Genomic DNA, 16,890 nt, shown 5'->3' with positions numbered 1-16,890 from the left:
GAGATCATAGTGTATCCCTTGTCTTGCTTTGTTCTGATAGGTTAAACAAAAAGACTGCAAACAGATAATACAGTTGTATGGATAAAACCATGTTTCTGTATTTCAGAGGACATTGTTGATTCCTCTTGTGTCCTGGGAATATAACATTGTCAATTACAAAAAATAGCAATGCATTGTAAAAGTAAAAACTTGTGTGTAAATAGATTTACAAGTCACTTTAATATAGGTCACACTAGTATATAGTAGATGTATAGATCAGGGTGTTGCAGTGGATGTGATCTATTTGGATTTTGCCAAGGCATTTGATACAGTTCCACTTAATAGATGAGTGTTCAAACTCAAGGAAATCGGTCTAGATGAAAATGCTTGTTCTTGGGTAGAACATTGGCTTAAAAACAGAATACAAAGAGTTGTCGTTAATGGTACATTTTCTAGCTGGACAGAGGTGGCAAGTGGTGTCCCTCATGGGGTCTGTTCTGGGACCCCTTCTATTTAACATGTGTATAAATGATCTTGAAGACAGCATTGAAAGTCATGTTTCAGTGTTTGCAGATGACACAAAACTCTGTAAAATAATACAATGTAAGCAAGATATTACTTTGCTGCAGAGGGATTTAGATGGACTGGGGGACTGGGCACTCAAATGGCAGATGAAATTTAGGGTTTTGTAATATTTCATTTTCTATTCAATTCATTATCATTTGTTTTTTTTATTTTTAGTTGACTTGGATGAACTCTTTGTTAGATAAGGCTGATTCCTGAAAGACCACATTGGAGAATTGGCTGTATACTGAGCAAAAAAAACCAAAAAAAAACACAGTAGCTATAAGCTTCTATGAGTACAAGAACAATGGATTTTGCATTAAGTTTGGCAGGGTTCCATATGTCAAGGAGTTTCTCCAAGGTTGTCGAATTCATGCCTCAAGACATACATGTACAGTCAGTACATCAATTGTTTTAGAATAATGCTTAAAATATAGCTCAGTTATATATACAATGTATAAATAAATTCACACACACTAGAAGGTACAATATATAAATAAATAAATATACCACCTATTGTAGATATGGATACTGTGGTTACATCTGAAAAACAAATGGGATATACATAGTGCTTTCCATACAGTAAAATATAAGTGGTCTATAATATATGAGGAATGAACTCACAAAGATGGAGCCTCATAGGCTATATGTACATCACCCTTGGGTGCCTGTCCAGGCTCTCGGTAAGCTTCTTATGAAGAACTCGAGGTCCACGAATTAGAATATAAATGCAAATGTATTCAATATAATAATAAAAATATTATATATAGGGACAAAGATAAGGCAGATATTAAAGTAGGATATTGCATAGTATTGCACCGCAATTATGGCCAAAAAGTAAGAGCAGTGAGAATACCAAAGCATATAAACAATAAAAAATACCGCCAACAGGAAAGTCTCAATAAAAGTCCAGTAGTAGGCAAACACGTTTCAGCCCTAGATAGGGCCTTCCTCAGTGCTGTATTACTGGATAAACTTCAGGGTTTAAATAACCCTCTTGATGTATCCAAATTGGTCCGGCTGTGGTTCAGAAATGCCGCCGATCACATCACTTCCGGTTTCGGCAAAATACACGTGACTTCCGGTTTGGCGTGGTCACATGGTAGTCACGTGTACATAGAGCCTATGAGGCTCCATCTTTGTGAGTTCATTCCTCATATATTATAGACCACTTATATTTTACTGTATGGAAAGCACTATGTATATTCCATTTGTTTTTCAGATGTAACCACAGTATCCATATCTACAATAGGTGGTATATTTATTTATATATTGTACCTTCTAGTGTGTGTGAATTTATTTATACTATTTTACTCTGTCTTTAGGTGTTAAGAGATTACACCTTTTTTTCACACTCACGCTTACTGCTATATTTAAGATTGGAAGCGCCTACACAACTTTTTGTATATTTTGTTTGATGTATACAATGTTACTAGACTATTTATATTTTACTTACAGAATTTCAAAAACTTCAGTAAGAAGTCCACTCACAAGGACTTCATTGGGGCATTCCCTTGAACTTTTGTCCCGCATGCCAAGAGTTTGACGGGTCACCGAGAAACTTCTGTAGCATAGTATTAATCCATGGCTGGATTTAGCAATGTTTTATCCTTTTATGTTTACCTCTTTAAGACATACAGCCACCGACTTTTATGCCACCCTAAACCTACTCTTACATGGCAATGCCTTTATGTGGGAGCACTCTCTAGGAATTTAGGAAGTTCCTAGTATGTCCCAAGGTTGCAATATTACTAAACTGTCTTGCTTTAAAGGGACATTCCACTGCCCAAATACAAAATAAATAATAATCACTGTTTAGCAAATATACCAGCAATGAAAACATGTATTCATTTAATTATATATTTTCATTGGAGTTTATCTAAAACCAGCTTGCAAAACCTGCAGTTATCATGTCTGCTGCCTTTGCGAACACTCCCCTTCTTATCCTGCCCAGATTTTCTGTGGCTGTCCAATCACAGACTTCCCGATGCAGCTCAATGAGAAGACTTTGGAAGGCAGGTGCCTTGGGCAATTGCTGCCTCTTGAGTTTAGCTCCACTGAGCTAACCAAACTAGGAAGTAACAGGAGCTGTTCTCTGATTGAGAGCCAAGGGGGTGTAACCATGTTAAATTATAAAAGTTTTAATTTCTATTGAAATCTGTACTTTTTGAAAAATGAAAAAAAGGAGACACACTCTTTCCACATAAAGCTTTTTAGCAAGCTAAAGTGTTTTAGGGGTCTGTTGTGTACCTTTAAGCAATTCGGTCATAATTTAGCATCTTAATTGCATGATTTCATCGTGCCCACTTTGCTCTCAGGGATACTGAAAAGATGTGATCAGGTATTACACATTAAAGTCCATTCACAAACAGAAATTTTCCTTACAGACTGACATCAGCGTGCAGTTTGCAAACATGCGCTCCAAATACCCTGTGTCCTATGGCATTGCGCTTTGACCATCTTGGATTTCATCATGCATATCCAATTATAACCTAGTAAAATTACAATTATTTGTTCTTGTTTTCGAAAAACTACAGGAAAATGTTATTAGAAAAGTAGGAAAAGCAGATATGGTGTTTTAACTCTAGAAAAAGTAGAGGAGAAAAACATCTTTACTTTATTGGAGATTTGAATGAGCAATTTGTAGACAGATGGTAAACATTTGTGGGAGAAAATAGGCATTTTCTGTTTTGAATATAATGGAATAACAGGATTTTTCAGGAAACGTAAGCTCTTTCAATAATTGGCTTTGGAACATTTAATGTCCCATATGGTATGTATAAAGTTGATTATCTCTTCTGATTGCATATTTTTTTGTCCCTCTTACCATTTTGATGCCCACTTTTATTGGGACAGAAAAGTATTGAATTTCTAGCATAGCTTCGCTACTTGTCAGAGCAAATGCTTTTTCTTTTTCTACTTTATACAAAGTGAGCTGGACTTTACTTGAATGGATTGTTTACAATAGCAGCAAAGATAAGACCATTAAACTTCTGATTGTCAATAAGACAAGCAGACACACTATCTCAGGATTAGGCAACAGGTTTTTCATCCTCTGTGGGCACTTCATTTTCTGCTTTGAATGGACAAGTTATCGTGATGCAAAATCTGCATCTCCAGATCTTCATTCTTCACAGGTGCACAGAGATACTGCTTCAGTGCTCTGTGCAGGGTCCTAAGGCCCTGATTATGGTATGATCATGTCTATGGAAGCATTTGCAGTATCCTTGTTGGAGACAGCTCCCTGGTATCCCCATAATGAGACTCCAGAGTTGCTGGGACAGGACACAAAGTAGGGTTGCTGGAACAGGTCCGGGACAGTTGGGAGATATGCATTACTGCTTCTGCTGTTCTAACCTGTACTCCCAATTTTAGGTGACTTACTAGCAAAAATGTATGCAACTAAAATATCATTTAGAACAAGAACAATGTATGTATTTACACAGGCTGATTTCTAAACACATATACAGGTACTCCACACTTTGCAACCTACCTATTTGCGACGGCTCGCAATTTCGACCTGCTCTCTAGAGTGGGCGTGGGAATTTTCCCCGAACATAGATTAGAAGGGATTCCCTGCTCTGGTGCGAATGTCTACGTTTGGGGAAAATTCCCCAAACATAGACAAGCGCACCAGAGCAGGGTATCCCTCTAATCTATGTTTAGTGATGTTTGCACCTCCCCCCTCCTCGGCCTCGACTACATTTACCCAGCATGAGGGTGTCCAGGACACGGAAAAGACTCTCAAAAAGCTGTACTGTCCCGGTCAATCCAGGACACATGGGCACCCTATAGCAAAGAGGGATTGGAGCGCAAAAAGTTATTGTCTCTCCTAAATAGAAACACACCAGGGAGGTAGATATCTGCATGACTAGGATTGTCGGGGTAATTGGAAGTTTCTAAACTAGGAGACTCTTGCATTTATATAAATACTAATCTTGTATCTCATCTCACAAATTTTTACATGCCAACTTTTCACAACTTTTAAGAATATCGTCAGTTGATTAGAATGCCGATCTCTTGTTTGTCATGTGTAGGATTGAGAGAGCTGCCATGATGATAATATTGATGATCTTAGTAGTTAGTAGTTACTTTGGCATCCATAGTGGAACTCCGATAGAAAATAGAGAATCAGTTGCCACTGCAGCTATAAAGCTAAATCACCAGCGTGAAAGCAATTAAGCAGAAAAGGATACAATGAAATCTGTCTGGAACCAAACTGCATGACTGCATAATGAATGGTGCTGTTATGTTAAGTAAGACATAGGCTGCACAGTCACAATTAATGCTTACAGACATGTTGCAGGTAGTGCATGTCTGTAAAATAATGTAGAGTTCAATGGATGTCAGTGTGCCATCTCACTAATCAAAGTCAAAGTTGAGGAGTGTGCTCTGAAATGTTTGTTGTGCATGTGACTGTTTGAATCAGTGAATAATATATTTCTAGTAAAACACTTCAGAAATAAACTAAACATAGATAAATACTGAATGGTCACAAAAAAATGCAAGTGTTTATATGGAAATTAGTTTAGTGGGGAAAAGAAGGTATTGGAGGACACATCTGTCTGTTTACCTGTCTGTCCCTCAGTCTGCCAAATATCCGTCTGTCCATCATCCAATAAAAGAGTTTATGCATGTGGCTGCGCATCTCTGGATCTACTTTGATATTCTTGTGTCTACAATGTTTTACTGCTATGCCATTCATAATATATATGCACAGTTTACAAAGGATATAGATAATGTAACCAATCTTCAAATTCTAATTCTGTACTGTTTTGTTGGATGAAAATATCCGTGCATTAATGTACAGGTCTGTATTTGTCTGATCCTGAGGATAACAGGGGTAGAATGACAGCAATCTTGCTTTGGGACAATTCTTCATATTTTTGGACTACACTGCCAATTGTAGGATATGTTCAATGCAGTATACAGTGTGATCACTTTCTATCTACTGCTAAGTTGAAGGCTCTCATTTAATTTCTTTGTATGACTGGTCAAGCCATCTTTAGGCGTTACTTACTTATCTGACAGCTGGATGGTTGAGGCCAATTTGAGCTTTTATTTGTGCTGGGATTTAAATCCTTTGCAATTTGGTCACATCTGCTATTGCTTAAATGAATGCTTCAAGCACCATAACAACTGCAACATGATGTAGTGGTTATGGATTCATGAGTGTTCTGCCACCCCCCATTGTAAGTATGGTTTGACTTCTTAGTGATCTACGTGGTTGTTCATTGGTTCAATTATTGGCTGGGAAAAATCCAATGGACGCTCCAAAGCAGGAACTTCAGACTCTCTGGCTGAGGTTGTGAGGTTGGCAACAGCACCTGACGGATCCAAGGTAAAACATCTACTACTTACTGTACACTGGGCAGCCCTGGCTGTAGGGGTTATGGTACTTAGAGTGTTCCTTTAATATTAGCTTTTTGCACTTTATTATGTAACTTGTTGCTAGTATAAGCTGTGTTTTATTTGTTTCTCAAATCCTTTCTTGTAGCATTGGGTGTGGGTTACAATAAATAGGAGTGGTAATTTTTGGATTACAGCAGTTTACAGTAAAATTTGCTGAAACGTTGCTTGGTGTCTTGGTAGCACAGATAATCTAAGCACAAGCATTTGACAGAATTTGCATGTTATTTTGGCAATATCCACTGCTGCTGTGACAACGAGCTACTTTGGCAACACAGCGTGCTTTGGACTTGTGTACTTCTCATTTTGGACGGAAGAAAAAAAAAAAAAAACAGGGGTTCTACTGTTATTCGGAATTCCCCCGAGAAGAGATGATGGAATGCTAGCCAAAATTATTAGTCCTTTTTCCCAAATTCTCATACTTTTATTGGTCATTTATTTAAGAAATACATTTGCCAGCATGTTTCATAACAGGACGATGGTAACGCAAGGCTGTGTGAGAAGCTGGAAAAAACAGCATCCAGATATACCTCATTCTACCCCCACTGTTTGCTATAATAATAATAATAATTGTAATTTTGGCTTCTTACTTACTATCATGCTTAGAGTTCTTCTAGAAATATGCAATTTAATTGGACAATAAGTTTGTATGACAGAAAAAAAAATATCTAGCTGACGTCTTAAGATCTTTTGTTTGTCTCCTGTCTGCCTGAAAATTACATAGGTTCTAATTATTTTTGCCTCGAATCTGTGTCATGTAGACCAATGGTAAGCATGATGCATAAACGGGAAAATTACACAACTTATTTATGTGGTATCAGTTGGTATCAGTTTGCAGAGACCTTGTTCAAGATTCCAAAACCCAGAGAATTCCCAGCTAAAATAAAAGATGTGTGGGCATTAATGACGAACAGTCATTCAGTGTCTCCAAGGAACGCGATACCCAAGTTGCAAAATTTAGACCGCTGAGCTCATATATTTTTCCGAACCCGTCTATATTTGATAACTACGGTATAATTTGCTGAGCAATGTATTCTGTGGATAAATACTACTACCTCCCACTGCATGGCTTCGTAAGCGTTAAAATGGAACAGAGACACTTGCAGAATATGTGTTAACTTTATTGTAGTTTGGTGATTGAAATAAGAAAAAAAAGCTTAATTATTTTAATTGTCGCCAGCCAAGGAATTGGCTTCAAACTAAGAAGGATAACAACTGTGTTTAATAACAATCAGTACATATTTGCAAATCCTCTCTGTACGTCTGCAGGTTGGAAACAGAGTTTGGAATTTAAGGACAGGAGCCTTCGTGAAGGATTGGCACTTAACCAATGAATGTAATGCTTCATAAACACAAAAGGCCGTAATATAAATCTTGGTAGCAATTGTTTACAAGTCACAATTTGAAGAAAATGACTTTTTCACGGGGAAGCTACTGATCTTTTCACAGCTAAGGCAATCCAGATTCACTGTATGCTCTTGAGAGAATATTGACGAATATAGAAAAAGGGTGACTTTGGCACACCAGATCTTTCTGAACTACTTTTACCATGATGCTCAGCTACTTCAAAGAATTACAAGGAAAGATGAAAGCCCTTGTTAATATTCACAAGACAGAGACCCAAAAAAGGTAATTACTCGGGGTCTGGAGAATTTATTATTTCCCGCTGGTATAATGGATATATCAGATATTGTGCTGTTTGCTGTGAACAGATTTTGTTGCCAGAGTTGGATTTTTAAGGCTGGCTGAGCATTATAGGAAATGTATTTCTCAAACATCTGCATTGTCAAGGCTAACTATTTTTAATTCAAAGAATTCTTTATCTTGGAGAAAGGAAATAGGCTAATTTAGCTTTTGCTTATTTTGCGCTTATCTTTCATAGCATAATTGCCAGTGGTGTGTTCGCTAGCAGCCTTGTGATTTCGGAAGGGGTTGGCATAGCATAAGCATTACCTAATACCAATGTGTCACAGATAATTGTGGCCTTGGCACTTATAGCAGTGAAGGAGAATTTAGATTTAAACGTGCGATGATGTTTAGCACCGAAAAATGTGTTACATACCCAACATATTGATCTTTCACAAATATACAAATTGAAATCAGTTGGGATCCTTAAAAGGACATCCTAAGCACCATATGTGGAGCTACCTGTGGTGCAGCTGCACTGGAGCCCATTTGCTAGGACATCTCTTAACAGGGGCCCGGTCGTTTGCCGCAGCCCTTTAACAATTCGACCAGGCCTTTGTCAGATAGGCTGTTTTGTCAGCGGTGCATGGAGGAAGTGAAGTTTAGATCACCTCCTCCCATCTGTCACACAGCTGGACATGGAGGGAGAAGAGAGTTGAGAAGGCTGAAAAAGGAGGGGGGAGCACGAATTGAGAGAGCCTGAAGAGCAAACCTCGTACTCCGAACAGGCTCAGCCATCACCTGCTACAGCAAGATTCCACTGGATCCCATAAAAATATGGAAATTATTACTTGTGTGTATGTGTGTTTCTCTGTGTGTGTCAGTGTGTAGGAATGTTCTATGTCCATACATCCTAGTATCCGAACGTCAACACTACTCACAAACACATGGCTGCTAACACTACATACAAATACACCCCTGCATTCAAACACATGCACTATATACAAATATACACCAGCACACAAACACCAATACTACACACAAATGCACACATGCTTTGAAATGCTGATACTTCATTCAAACAGACTCCTGCATTCAAATGCAAACACTCCATACAAATACACGCCTGCATTTAAAGACCAACACTTAACACAAACACGCACCTACATTCACACACACACATACTCCATACAAAAATGTGCTTACATTCAAACACATGGACACTGAATACACATACAACCCTGCAAGAATTGGCAAATAATAATAACAAATTATTTAACCAGGAAAGGTACATTCAGATTACTCTGGTTTTCAAGTACATCCTGGGGATGTTATCTTGGCCCAACATGCAGGGGTTGTTACTATCACCCAATTTAATGGTACTCATTTTATCTCCCTTGGAAGGATGAAGGACTGATGGTAGATCCCCAGCCGGCATTGCATTGTGGGAGTTGTACAACAGTTGGGGATGTACCTTTTAGCCACCCTTGTGCTAAAGGGGTCCCCAGAAAAACATTATTGCACCAGGGACCTCTTTACATTAACTCCACCACTGGCTCTGAGTCCAGGGACGCTGTCACCGAATTACATGTCAAATTCTCTTCACCAACGTTGAAAATGCCGAAAATGACACTTCCACATTTTTTCACACGCAAAACAGTCCAACCTCAGATGGCAGTGATAGGCGAAGAGTATTGGTTAAACCCTCCCCCATGTTCATGGTCATCAAATTGGACTGATTTACACTTTATGATTTCTGTTCAAATTAGTAAATCAATCCCATAATGTCAGTTCCAATTTTCTTTCTTCCACTGAATCCAGGATGACAGTTTCTTGTTCTTTTATCCCAATCAACACTATTGCAGCATGTACGGAGGTGAATAATACAGCAGAGGTAAAAATAAAATCTTACTTACCTCTTAGGCACCTACATGTTCTGGCCATTTCTACTATTCTCCACACCTTCTGCCTGTATTGGTGTATCAGTTCATTTTTTGTGAAACCTAGTTTGTGAGTCCTTTGCAGCCATGCTACAAAGAGTGAGCGGTGGAATGGGGATGCTCTGTGCACCCCCCTCCCACTTGTGACACAGTGCACACTGCCCCCAGAGGGTTTCCTATGCCTCTGCTATCTCCACCAAGCTGGTGGAAGTGTGTTTAGCTAGAATATGTCTGCTAATATTCCTCAGTGAGCTGTACTGCCATCCATTGACAAGCTTGAATGAAAATCTAAGTGTGCAGCTAGACCACAGGGTTTTCTCAATACAGAGCGTGTGATTGGCTAATTCACCATTGACCGGGAAAAAGGGGGAAGGCTTGAATTAGCTGCAGACATTAGAACTAAACACAATGCAGTGTTATTTTAACAACTTTAGCCGCCGTGTTCCACCTGGAGACCTTTGTCTTTTCACAAGTCATTGAATAGCACCTATGAATGTCTTGATAAAACTTGAAATTGTGCTGTAACATATTAAAGGATCACTATAGTGCCAGATAAACATACTCGTTTTCCTGGCACTATAGTGCCCTGAGGGTGCCCCCACCCTCAGGGACCCCCTCCCGCCGAGCTCTGGGATGAGAAAAGGGTTAAAACTTACCTTTATTCCAGCGCCATCCTCCCTTTTGGCTGAATGCGCATGCGCGGCAAGACCTGCGCGCGCATTCAGCCGGTCTCATAGGAAAGCATTTACAATGCTTTCCTATGGATGCTTGCGTGCTCTCACTGTGATTTTCACAGAGAATCACGCAAGCACCTCTAGCGGCTGTCAGTGAGACAGCCACTAGAGGATTTGGAGGCTGGATTAACCCTATTATAAACATAGCAGTTTCTCTGAAACTGCTATGTTTATAAAAAAAAGGGTTAATCCTAGAGGGACCTGGCACCCAAACCACTTCATTAAGCTGAAGTGGTCTGGGTGCCTAGAGTGAGCACTATTTAATTGTGAGCACTATTTGTCTGGCTTGAAAAAATAAACTATTATTACTCTAATTGTACATGCCAGAATGTTTGTCAACAATACTTGCTGTAGCTAGAACAGTCTTTATTATATAGTGAGTCCAGTCCAGAACACTATAGTGTTCATATCTATATTCCTAACAATATAGTGCCCCTCTGCCTCCCCTCCCCTACACCCCCTCAGGTCATTTATTTCACTTACCTGATTCTATTGCTGAGGTCCACATGCACGGTCTCTGGCTCCTCCTCAACATCACGGCAATAGGAGAACGTAATGCGCATGCTCCGTGAGTACCGCATGCATTAGGGCTTCCTCAAAGGAACACATTGAATCAATGCTTTCCTATGGGGATTTTCAAGACGCTGGATGACCTCATGTAAATTGTGATGACGTCCAGCGTCATTTCACAGAGTTAAAACCCATTAAACACGAGAAAAGTCCTATAGCGGCTCTCTGGAATACAGCCACGAGACATGGAGACATGTAATTATTGCAGTGTCTAAAAAATGGCAATATTTTACACATCAGGGTTAAACAGACAGGGACACTTCACCCAGACCACCTCAATGAGATAAAGTGGTCTAGGTGCCTACTATATCCCTTTAATCAGGTTGGGTCACTTTCACTTTTCTGGATTTAAAAAAAATAATATTCACTTCCCCTCTATATTTAACTGATTTGTCTTTGTCAGGTATATTCCTTTTTCTTATCTCCCTGTTAGTCACTGTTATAAATTCTGCCCTTTGCACTTGGCAATCGGCATAAAGACGACATTTTCAACAATGCATCCTTTGCCTGTCCACTGTGATGTAATTTTCTAAATATTTAACATCCATTACAAGAAAAACAAAACATAACACCAAACATTACATACATTTTTTTTATAGGTGTCAATGCTTTATTTAATGACATGATTTCCAAAGAAGTGATGGTTCCCCCTTTAATCTGTTTTATCTGGGGATGGGGATTAGGGGGCTTGTCTAGTAGATAAATACACTTTCAATGAACAGTTTTGCACATCCTTTTATAGTTAACTACCATCACAAAAGAAGTACTCCAAAATTAATAATACTAGGGACTCTATAACCCCAAATGATAAATTGGAAAACATACAAAACAAATGTAAATATTGAATTAAAAAAATGCATTAACAAATATAATAGCTACGTTTATCTACTGTATCCAGAAATACTGCTATCCCAGATCAAAATGTTCATTTTCTCTTAATCTACCTTGTGTGCTCTATATACACAACTCTGTCAGCGGTTGCCAGACCACAGATTATATTCACGTCTTTACATTTTAGAGGTTTAATTTTTCATTCCCCATCTATCCCTGAGATAAATGTATGTCCTCACATATCACTGGCAATGGTTTACTAATCTGTAGTAATCATCTGTTTTGGTAACCAAACCCAGATGTTTATTTTTATAGTTAAATTGTTAATAAGACTAAATGTTGTACGTTTCTTAAGCTTGCTTGCTGATATCTCCTTCTATGTTTCCTCGGGCTGTTATTGTATAATACTCTTAAAATGAACAGCATATTTGTTATCATTCTAAAGAATAGTATTCTAACTTTTTGCAGATGTCATCCCACCAAACTATTACAGTCCTTACTTCCGTATTGTAAGGTTCGACGTCTCTGCGATGGAGAAAAATGCTTCTAACTTGATGAAGGCAGAATTTAGAGTATTTCGTTTACAAAATTCAAAGGCACGGGTCTCGGAGCAACGAATAGAACTTTATCAGGTAATTCTCCGCACATTTTATTTCCAAGTACTTTATTTATATTTGTTTTTCTGTAATGATTCATTTTCATTGGACAAAAAAAAAAAAAAGATTTGAAATCTGAGGATTATAAAGTATAAGTTCGGATATCTGACAAGGCTTTGTGCAAAATAACAGAAAGTGGAGATAATGGTAGTATATTTATTTTATATTTTTCATCATTTTCTTTTTTTTTTTTATTGACATTTCACATAGGGCAGGCAAAAAAATATAAAATCTGTGATTTTTATCCATTTCAACATCTCATTTAATGCTCAGTTAGATCAAACATTACTTTTGATGTAGCACTGGCACTGGTGCAGGGTTATTCACGAATGGCAAAACCGAACGATTTGGAAAAAGTTACAGTTCGACTATTTTTACCTCACTTTTAGTAAAGTATAGTAAATGGCCCTCGTTAGTCTGGGAGTAATCATTTAACACATAATCACTGACTTTGAAGCAGAAACAATGTTATGCATTTTAATCACTAAACCAAGACATTTGTAGGCCAAAACTGTTTTTTTTTTCCAGTAAGCTGGAAAAAAAGTGGGCTTAGAAAATATTTCTAGGTCAGCTACTTTGGCTTACATGCCAATACGTTTGCCAATTCTTTACAGTTCCCCAGTTTAATAAATAACTTCAAATGTGCTACATGTATGTGGAAATTATTCACTGTGAGTTATTCCACATTTGTAAAATGTTGGTCGCAATGGTTGCATTTTCTATTTTGTCCAAGTTGGAGAATTTTCACATTTATTTTGACTTACCTTTTGTAAATCAGCTCATCACACATATCACTATGTGCTGATTAAACCACTGTGTCTCTCTTGGTGTTAAAGTGGTTCGGTCACATTAAATCTGTATGAAATACGCATATTGACTGCTTTGATGTTTGATTGAAATTACAAAGCAATCATATGGTATCATACGACATAAAACTGCTTTGTTTTATGAGCAAAGTCAACAAATGTTGATCAGCTTTTTAATATTATTATTATTATTATTGACGTTCATATAGAGCCAACATATTCCACAGCGCTTTACAATTTTATAAAAGGAGGGCATTTAACAATAGATCCAACAATAACAATATGTTAAAAAAAGGAGCTTACAGCCTAGAGCAGGGGTGCCCAAAAAGTAGATCCACGGATGTTGAGGAACTACAACTCCCATGATGCATAGCATACCTTTATGATGCTTGAGAATGACAAAGCATCATGAAAGCTGTAGTCCTACATCTAGGGATCTAACTATTAGGCACCCCTGGCCTAGAGGAACTTTTTCCAGCATGTGCCCTTAGTGGTCTCGATAATGAAGCTGAAAACAGAAGGCAATTAAAAGATGGCACGTTCAGAGTTTAAGGTAACTATATCTCCTATCAGCTTAATTTGGGTTGTCGCACACCAAGTGGACATATCAACATTGAGGGATATTGACAAAGAATGCAAACACCACAAAACAGACCAAGTCATTTTAATTGTTTATTATTAATTTTATTATTATCTGTATTTAAACGGTACCATAACAATATGAATTTAAACATAAAACTTTTAATACATTATTATACAGACCATACACCATTGTCTCCAGGCACAACAGCAAAAATGAGCATATATCCCAAAAAAAAAAACATTTGTAAGTGCTACATGCACATGCATATTGTTATAATAATGATACAAGCAAATATATAAATACAAGAAAATAAAATATTTCAATCCATTGTCTGTGCATCCCTTTGGTAGCCACAGCACTGCTGTCTCTAAGTAACAGAGCTTTGACTATGCATATGTTAAAGGACAAACGTAATCACATTTTCACTTTCTGTTTTTTAAACGTTTATTACATTTAATTTAATGTACTGATGTTTTTTAAGTGATGTATATTGATTTTTTTTTGATTTTTTTTAAATCATTTTTTAAAATCTGGCTGAGCAGCCATGTTTGGTCAGATTCTACTGTTATCTGACCAGCTGCTGCTCACCCTAACTTGTATGCTGCATTTGCTCTGTGTGAACTGCAGCAACAGGCAAGTTAGGTTGAATAGCAGTTGGTCAGATAACAGTAGAGTGTGACCCAATAAGGCTGCTCAGCCAGACAAAAAAAAGGGAAAATTCTCAAAATAATATGCATTTTGTTTTAAAAAAAAAATCATAAAAAGTTGCATGAATTGTAATAAATGTTTTTAATAATGAGATGAAACTTTGATGACAATTGCCCTTTAACATTCCAGGTGGTCTAAAAATACATTTATTTTAATTTATTTTTTACAAAAGAAGGAAGCATAACTTTGCATTTTTAAAATGTATTCTGCCATTAATAAAGATATAGAAATATGGAAGAAGAGAACTTTTTTTGCAGATATCATAGCCAAAATCCAGCTGGCAGCTTGTAAGGCCACACAAGTCTTATACCAGTGGTGATAGATGATCTTGACATTTAAAATGGTTCTGAACTAAATTGTCTAAAAGCTGGGCAAGGCATCATGGGAAATGTAGTTCACAAATATCTGCAGTGCCAAAACCATCCCTCACTATCTCCTACCAGAACTCCAGTTTCCATAATGGTCTTTGTTTGTCAACTATGAGGTAGTTGCTACAGAGGACGAAGAAGGGCTTACTTGTAGTAAATCCATGGTTGACTTCGGTGCTAAGTATTTTGTGATGGATGTCCGTAGGTAAATAGAATGTTTACTTTGAGGTTGAAATGAGGAATTTGTCAAAGAAGTTCAGTGTGAATGGGAAATGAGTTTAGGAAATGATTTATGATGTTATGTGAAGAGGTATTGTAAATGAATGAAGTAGGACGTTTTCTGGCACTCATGACATTTAACTCAAAAGGGCTGAAGGAAATATTAGAAAGCAGATCTTTATAGAGGGTGGTTTACATATGGGAGGACCTTTTAGCTGAATACTAGAACCTAATAGTAAGATCTCCACCAAATGTCATCATTTTAATCCAGGAAGGGTGGGTGGTGCATTGCTCAAATATTTTCAGCTGGAAAGAAAAAGCACCCAAAAATAAAGCAAGTAAATATATATAAAAAATAGTCGTCATTGCTTCTTCGGGAGAGTTCCTAAAAAAAACCCCAACAAAAACAACTTTGTCCTTATTGTCGAGTTATCATGAAATATTGCATTAAATTAGTAAATTTATAGGAAGAACATTTTCTGTTTTCCAGTTATAGAGTTTGAAGGAACATTCTAAGTATCAAAGTTATTCCCTGTTTAACCCCTTAAGGACCAAACTTCTGGAATAAAAGGGAATCATGACGTGTCAGACACGTCATGTGTCCTTAAGGGGTTAAAGCATTACAAAGTAAAATAATAGATTAGCTCAAGAAAAAAGAGAGGCAAACCTTCAGCATTCCTTCTGCGCGTGCTAATACACTGTAAGCAGAAGCAACAGGCTGACCCCTCTCAGATCAGGAAGAGTTTCCACCAGGCGTCTCTAATTCTGGTCTTTGTGTGTCTTTTTTTTTTAAATCTGATAAGTATTTCAACCTATAGCTGCAGTTTCACTCATTTGATATGATGTGCAGAACTACTTTTTTAGCTGACAGCCTATTCATAGCTGCGTTCATTCTTCTGCGCTGAAGTTACCTGACTTGCTGACTGTATATGCACTCAGCTGTGATTTTGGGTGAAAGGGACACTCCAGGCATCCAGACCACTTCAGCTCATTGAAATGGTCTGGGTGCAATGTCCCATGTCCCTTAACCTTGCAAAGCGAATTATTGCATTTTTTTTTATTTTTTATAAACTGTAATAATTGGCTTTGTGGGGCAACTTTTGGTCATCTAAACGACGCAGGACGTCCTCACGCTGTGCATGATGATATCCAGTGTCACCAGAATCCCAATAGGAAAGCACTGAATAATGCTTTCCTTAAGGGAAATCCTAATGCCAGGGCGGCCATGTGCATTATGTCTCCCCCGCCTGCTGACATCAACGGGGGAGGAGCAAATGCAGACCCGAGCAGACGCCGAGGGACATCGGCGCTGGACCCAGGTACGTGGCAGTATGAGTTTTTAACCCCTTCTGCACCATGGGGGGGCGGGGGGTGGGGCTTTGGGGGGGGAGAAGGGGAGGAAGTTTTCACTATAGGGAGCTAAAGTGCCAGGAGCAAATGTTCACTACAGGGAGCTAAAGTGCACTATAGTTTTCCTTTAATAGGAACTTATGTGAAGTGCACCAGCCCAATGTGTGCACACCACACACACAACAAAGTGATAGGAGTTCAGTGCATATCTAATATGTAATTTAGCCTGTGGTCAGTTGACAGACTGTTTACAAAGTAGAATATTTACATGGGAGAAAATTCTCCAGTTCAACATAACTGGTGATTTTTTGCCCACACTGGCATTTTTTGGCCCATGTTGAGGATAAATTCTTAATACACCACAGACCACTGTTTAGTGATGCGTTTTCAGAATGCACAGATTATCCCTTAATTTCATTTTGCGTGCATGGTATTTGGCCAGAGGGAGCTACTCCCTCAGAAAGTCATGTAGAACCTTTAAAAGGTCCAAAAACTAACCCTTTCAATAAATTTCTGGGTAAAGTCTCCTGGGAACAAGATGAAACAA

General features: G+C 38.0%; 1 protein-coding gene across 1 annotated transcript in view; it reads left to right on the top strand.

The window, feature by feature from the left end:
* The window catches only part of TGFB2 (transforming growth factor beta 2), a 119,329-nt gene that overhangs the window by 83,096 nt on the left and 19,343 nt on the right, over positions 1-16,890 (top strand). Inside the window, exon 2 of the mRNA XM_063443821.1 lies at positions 12,122-12,285. Within this exon, the coding sequence (XP_063299891.1) occupies positions 12,122-12,285 (164 nt within the window). The remainder of the gene's footprint in view (positions 1-12,121; positions 12,286-16,890) is intronic.

The sequence above is a fragment of the Pelobates fuscus genome, chromosome 2 (assembly GCF_036172605.1).
Source record: "Pelobates fuscus isolate aPelFus1 chromosome 2, aPelFus1.pri, whole genome shotgun sequence".
NCBI classification, from domain to species: Eukaryota; Metazoa; Chordata; class Amphibia; order Anura; family Pelobatidae; genus Pelobates; species Pelobates fuscus.
The sequence above is the reverse complement of the archived record's forward strand: the minus strand, read 5'-3'. Positions and strand labels throughout refer to the sequence as shown.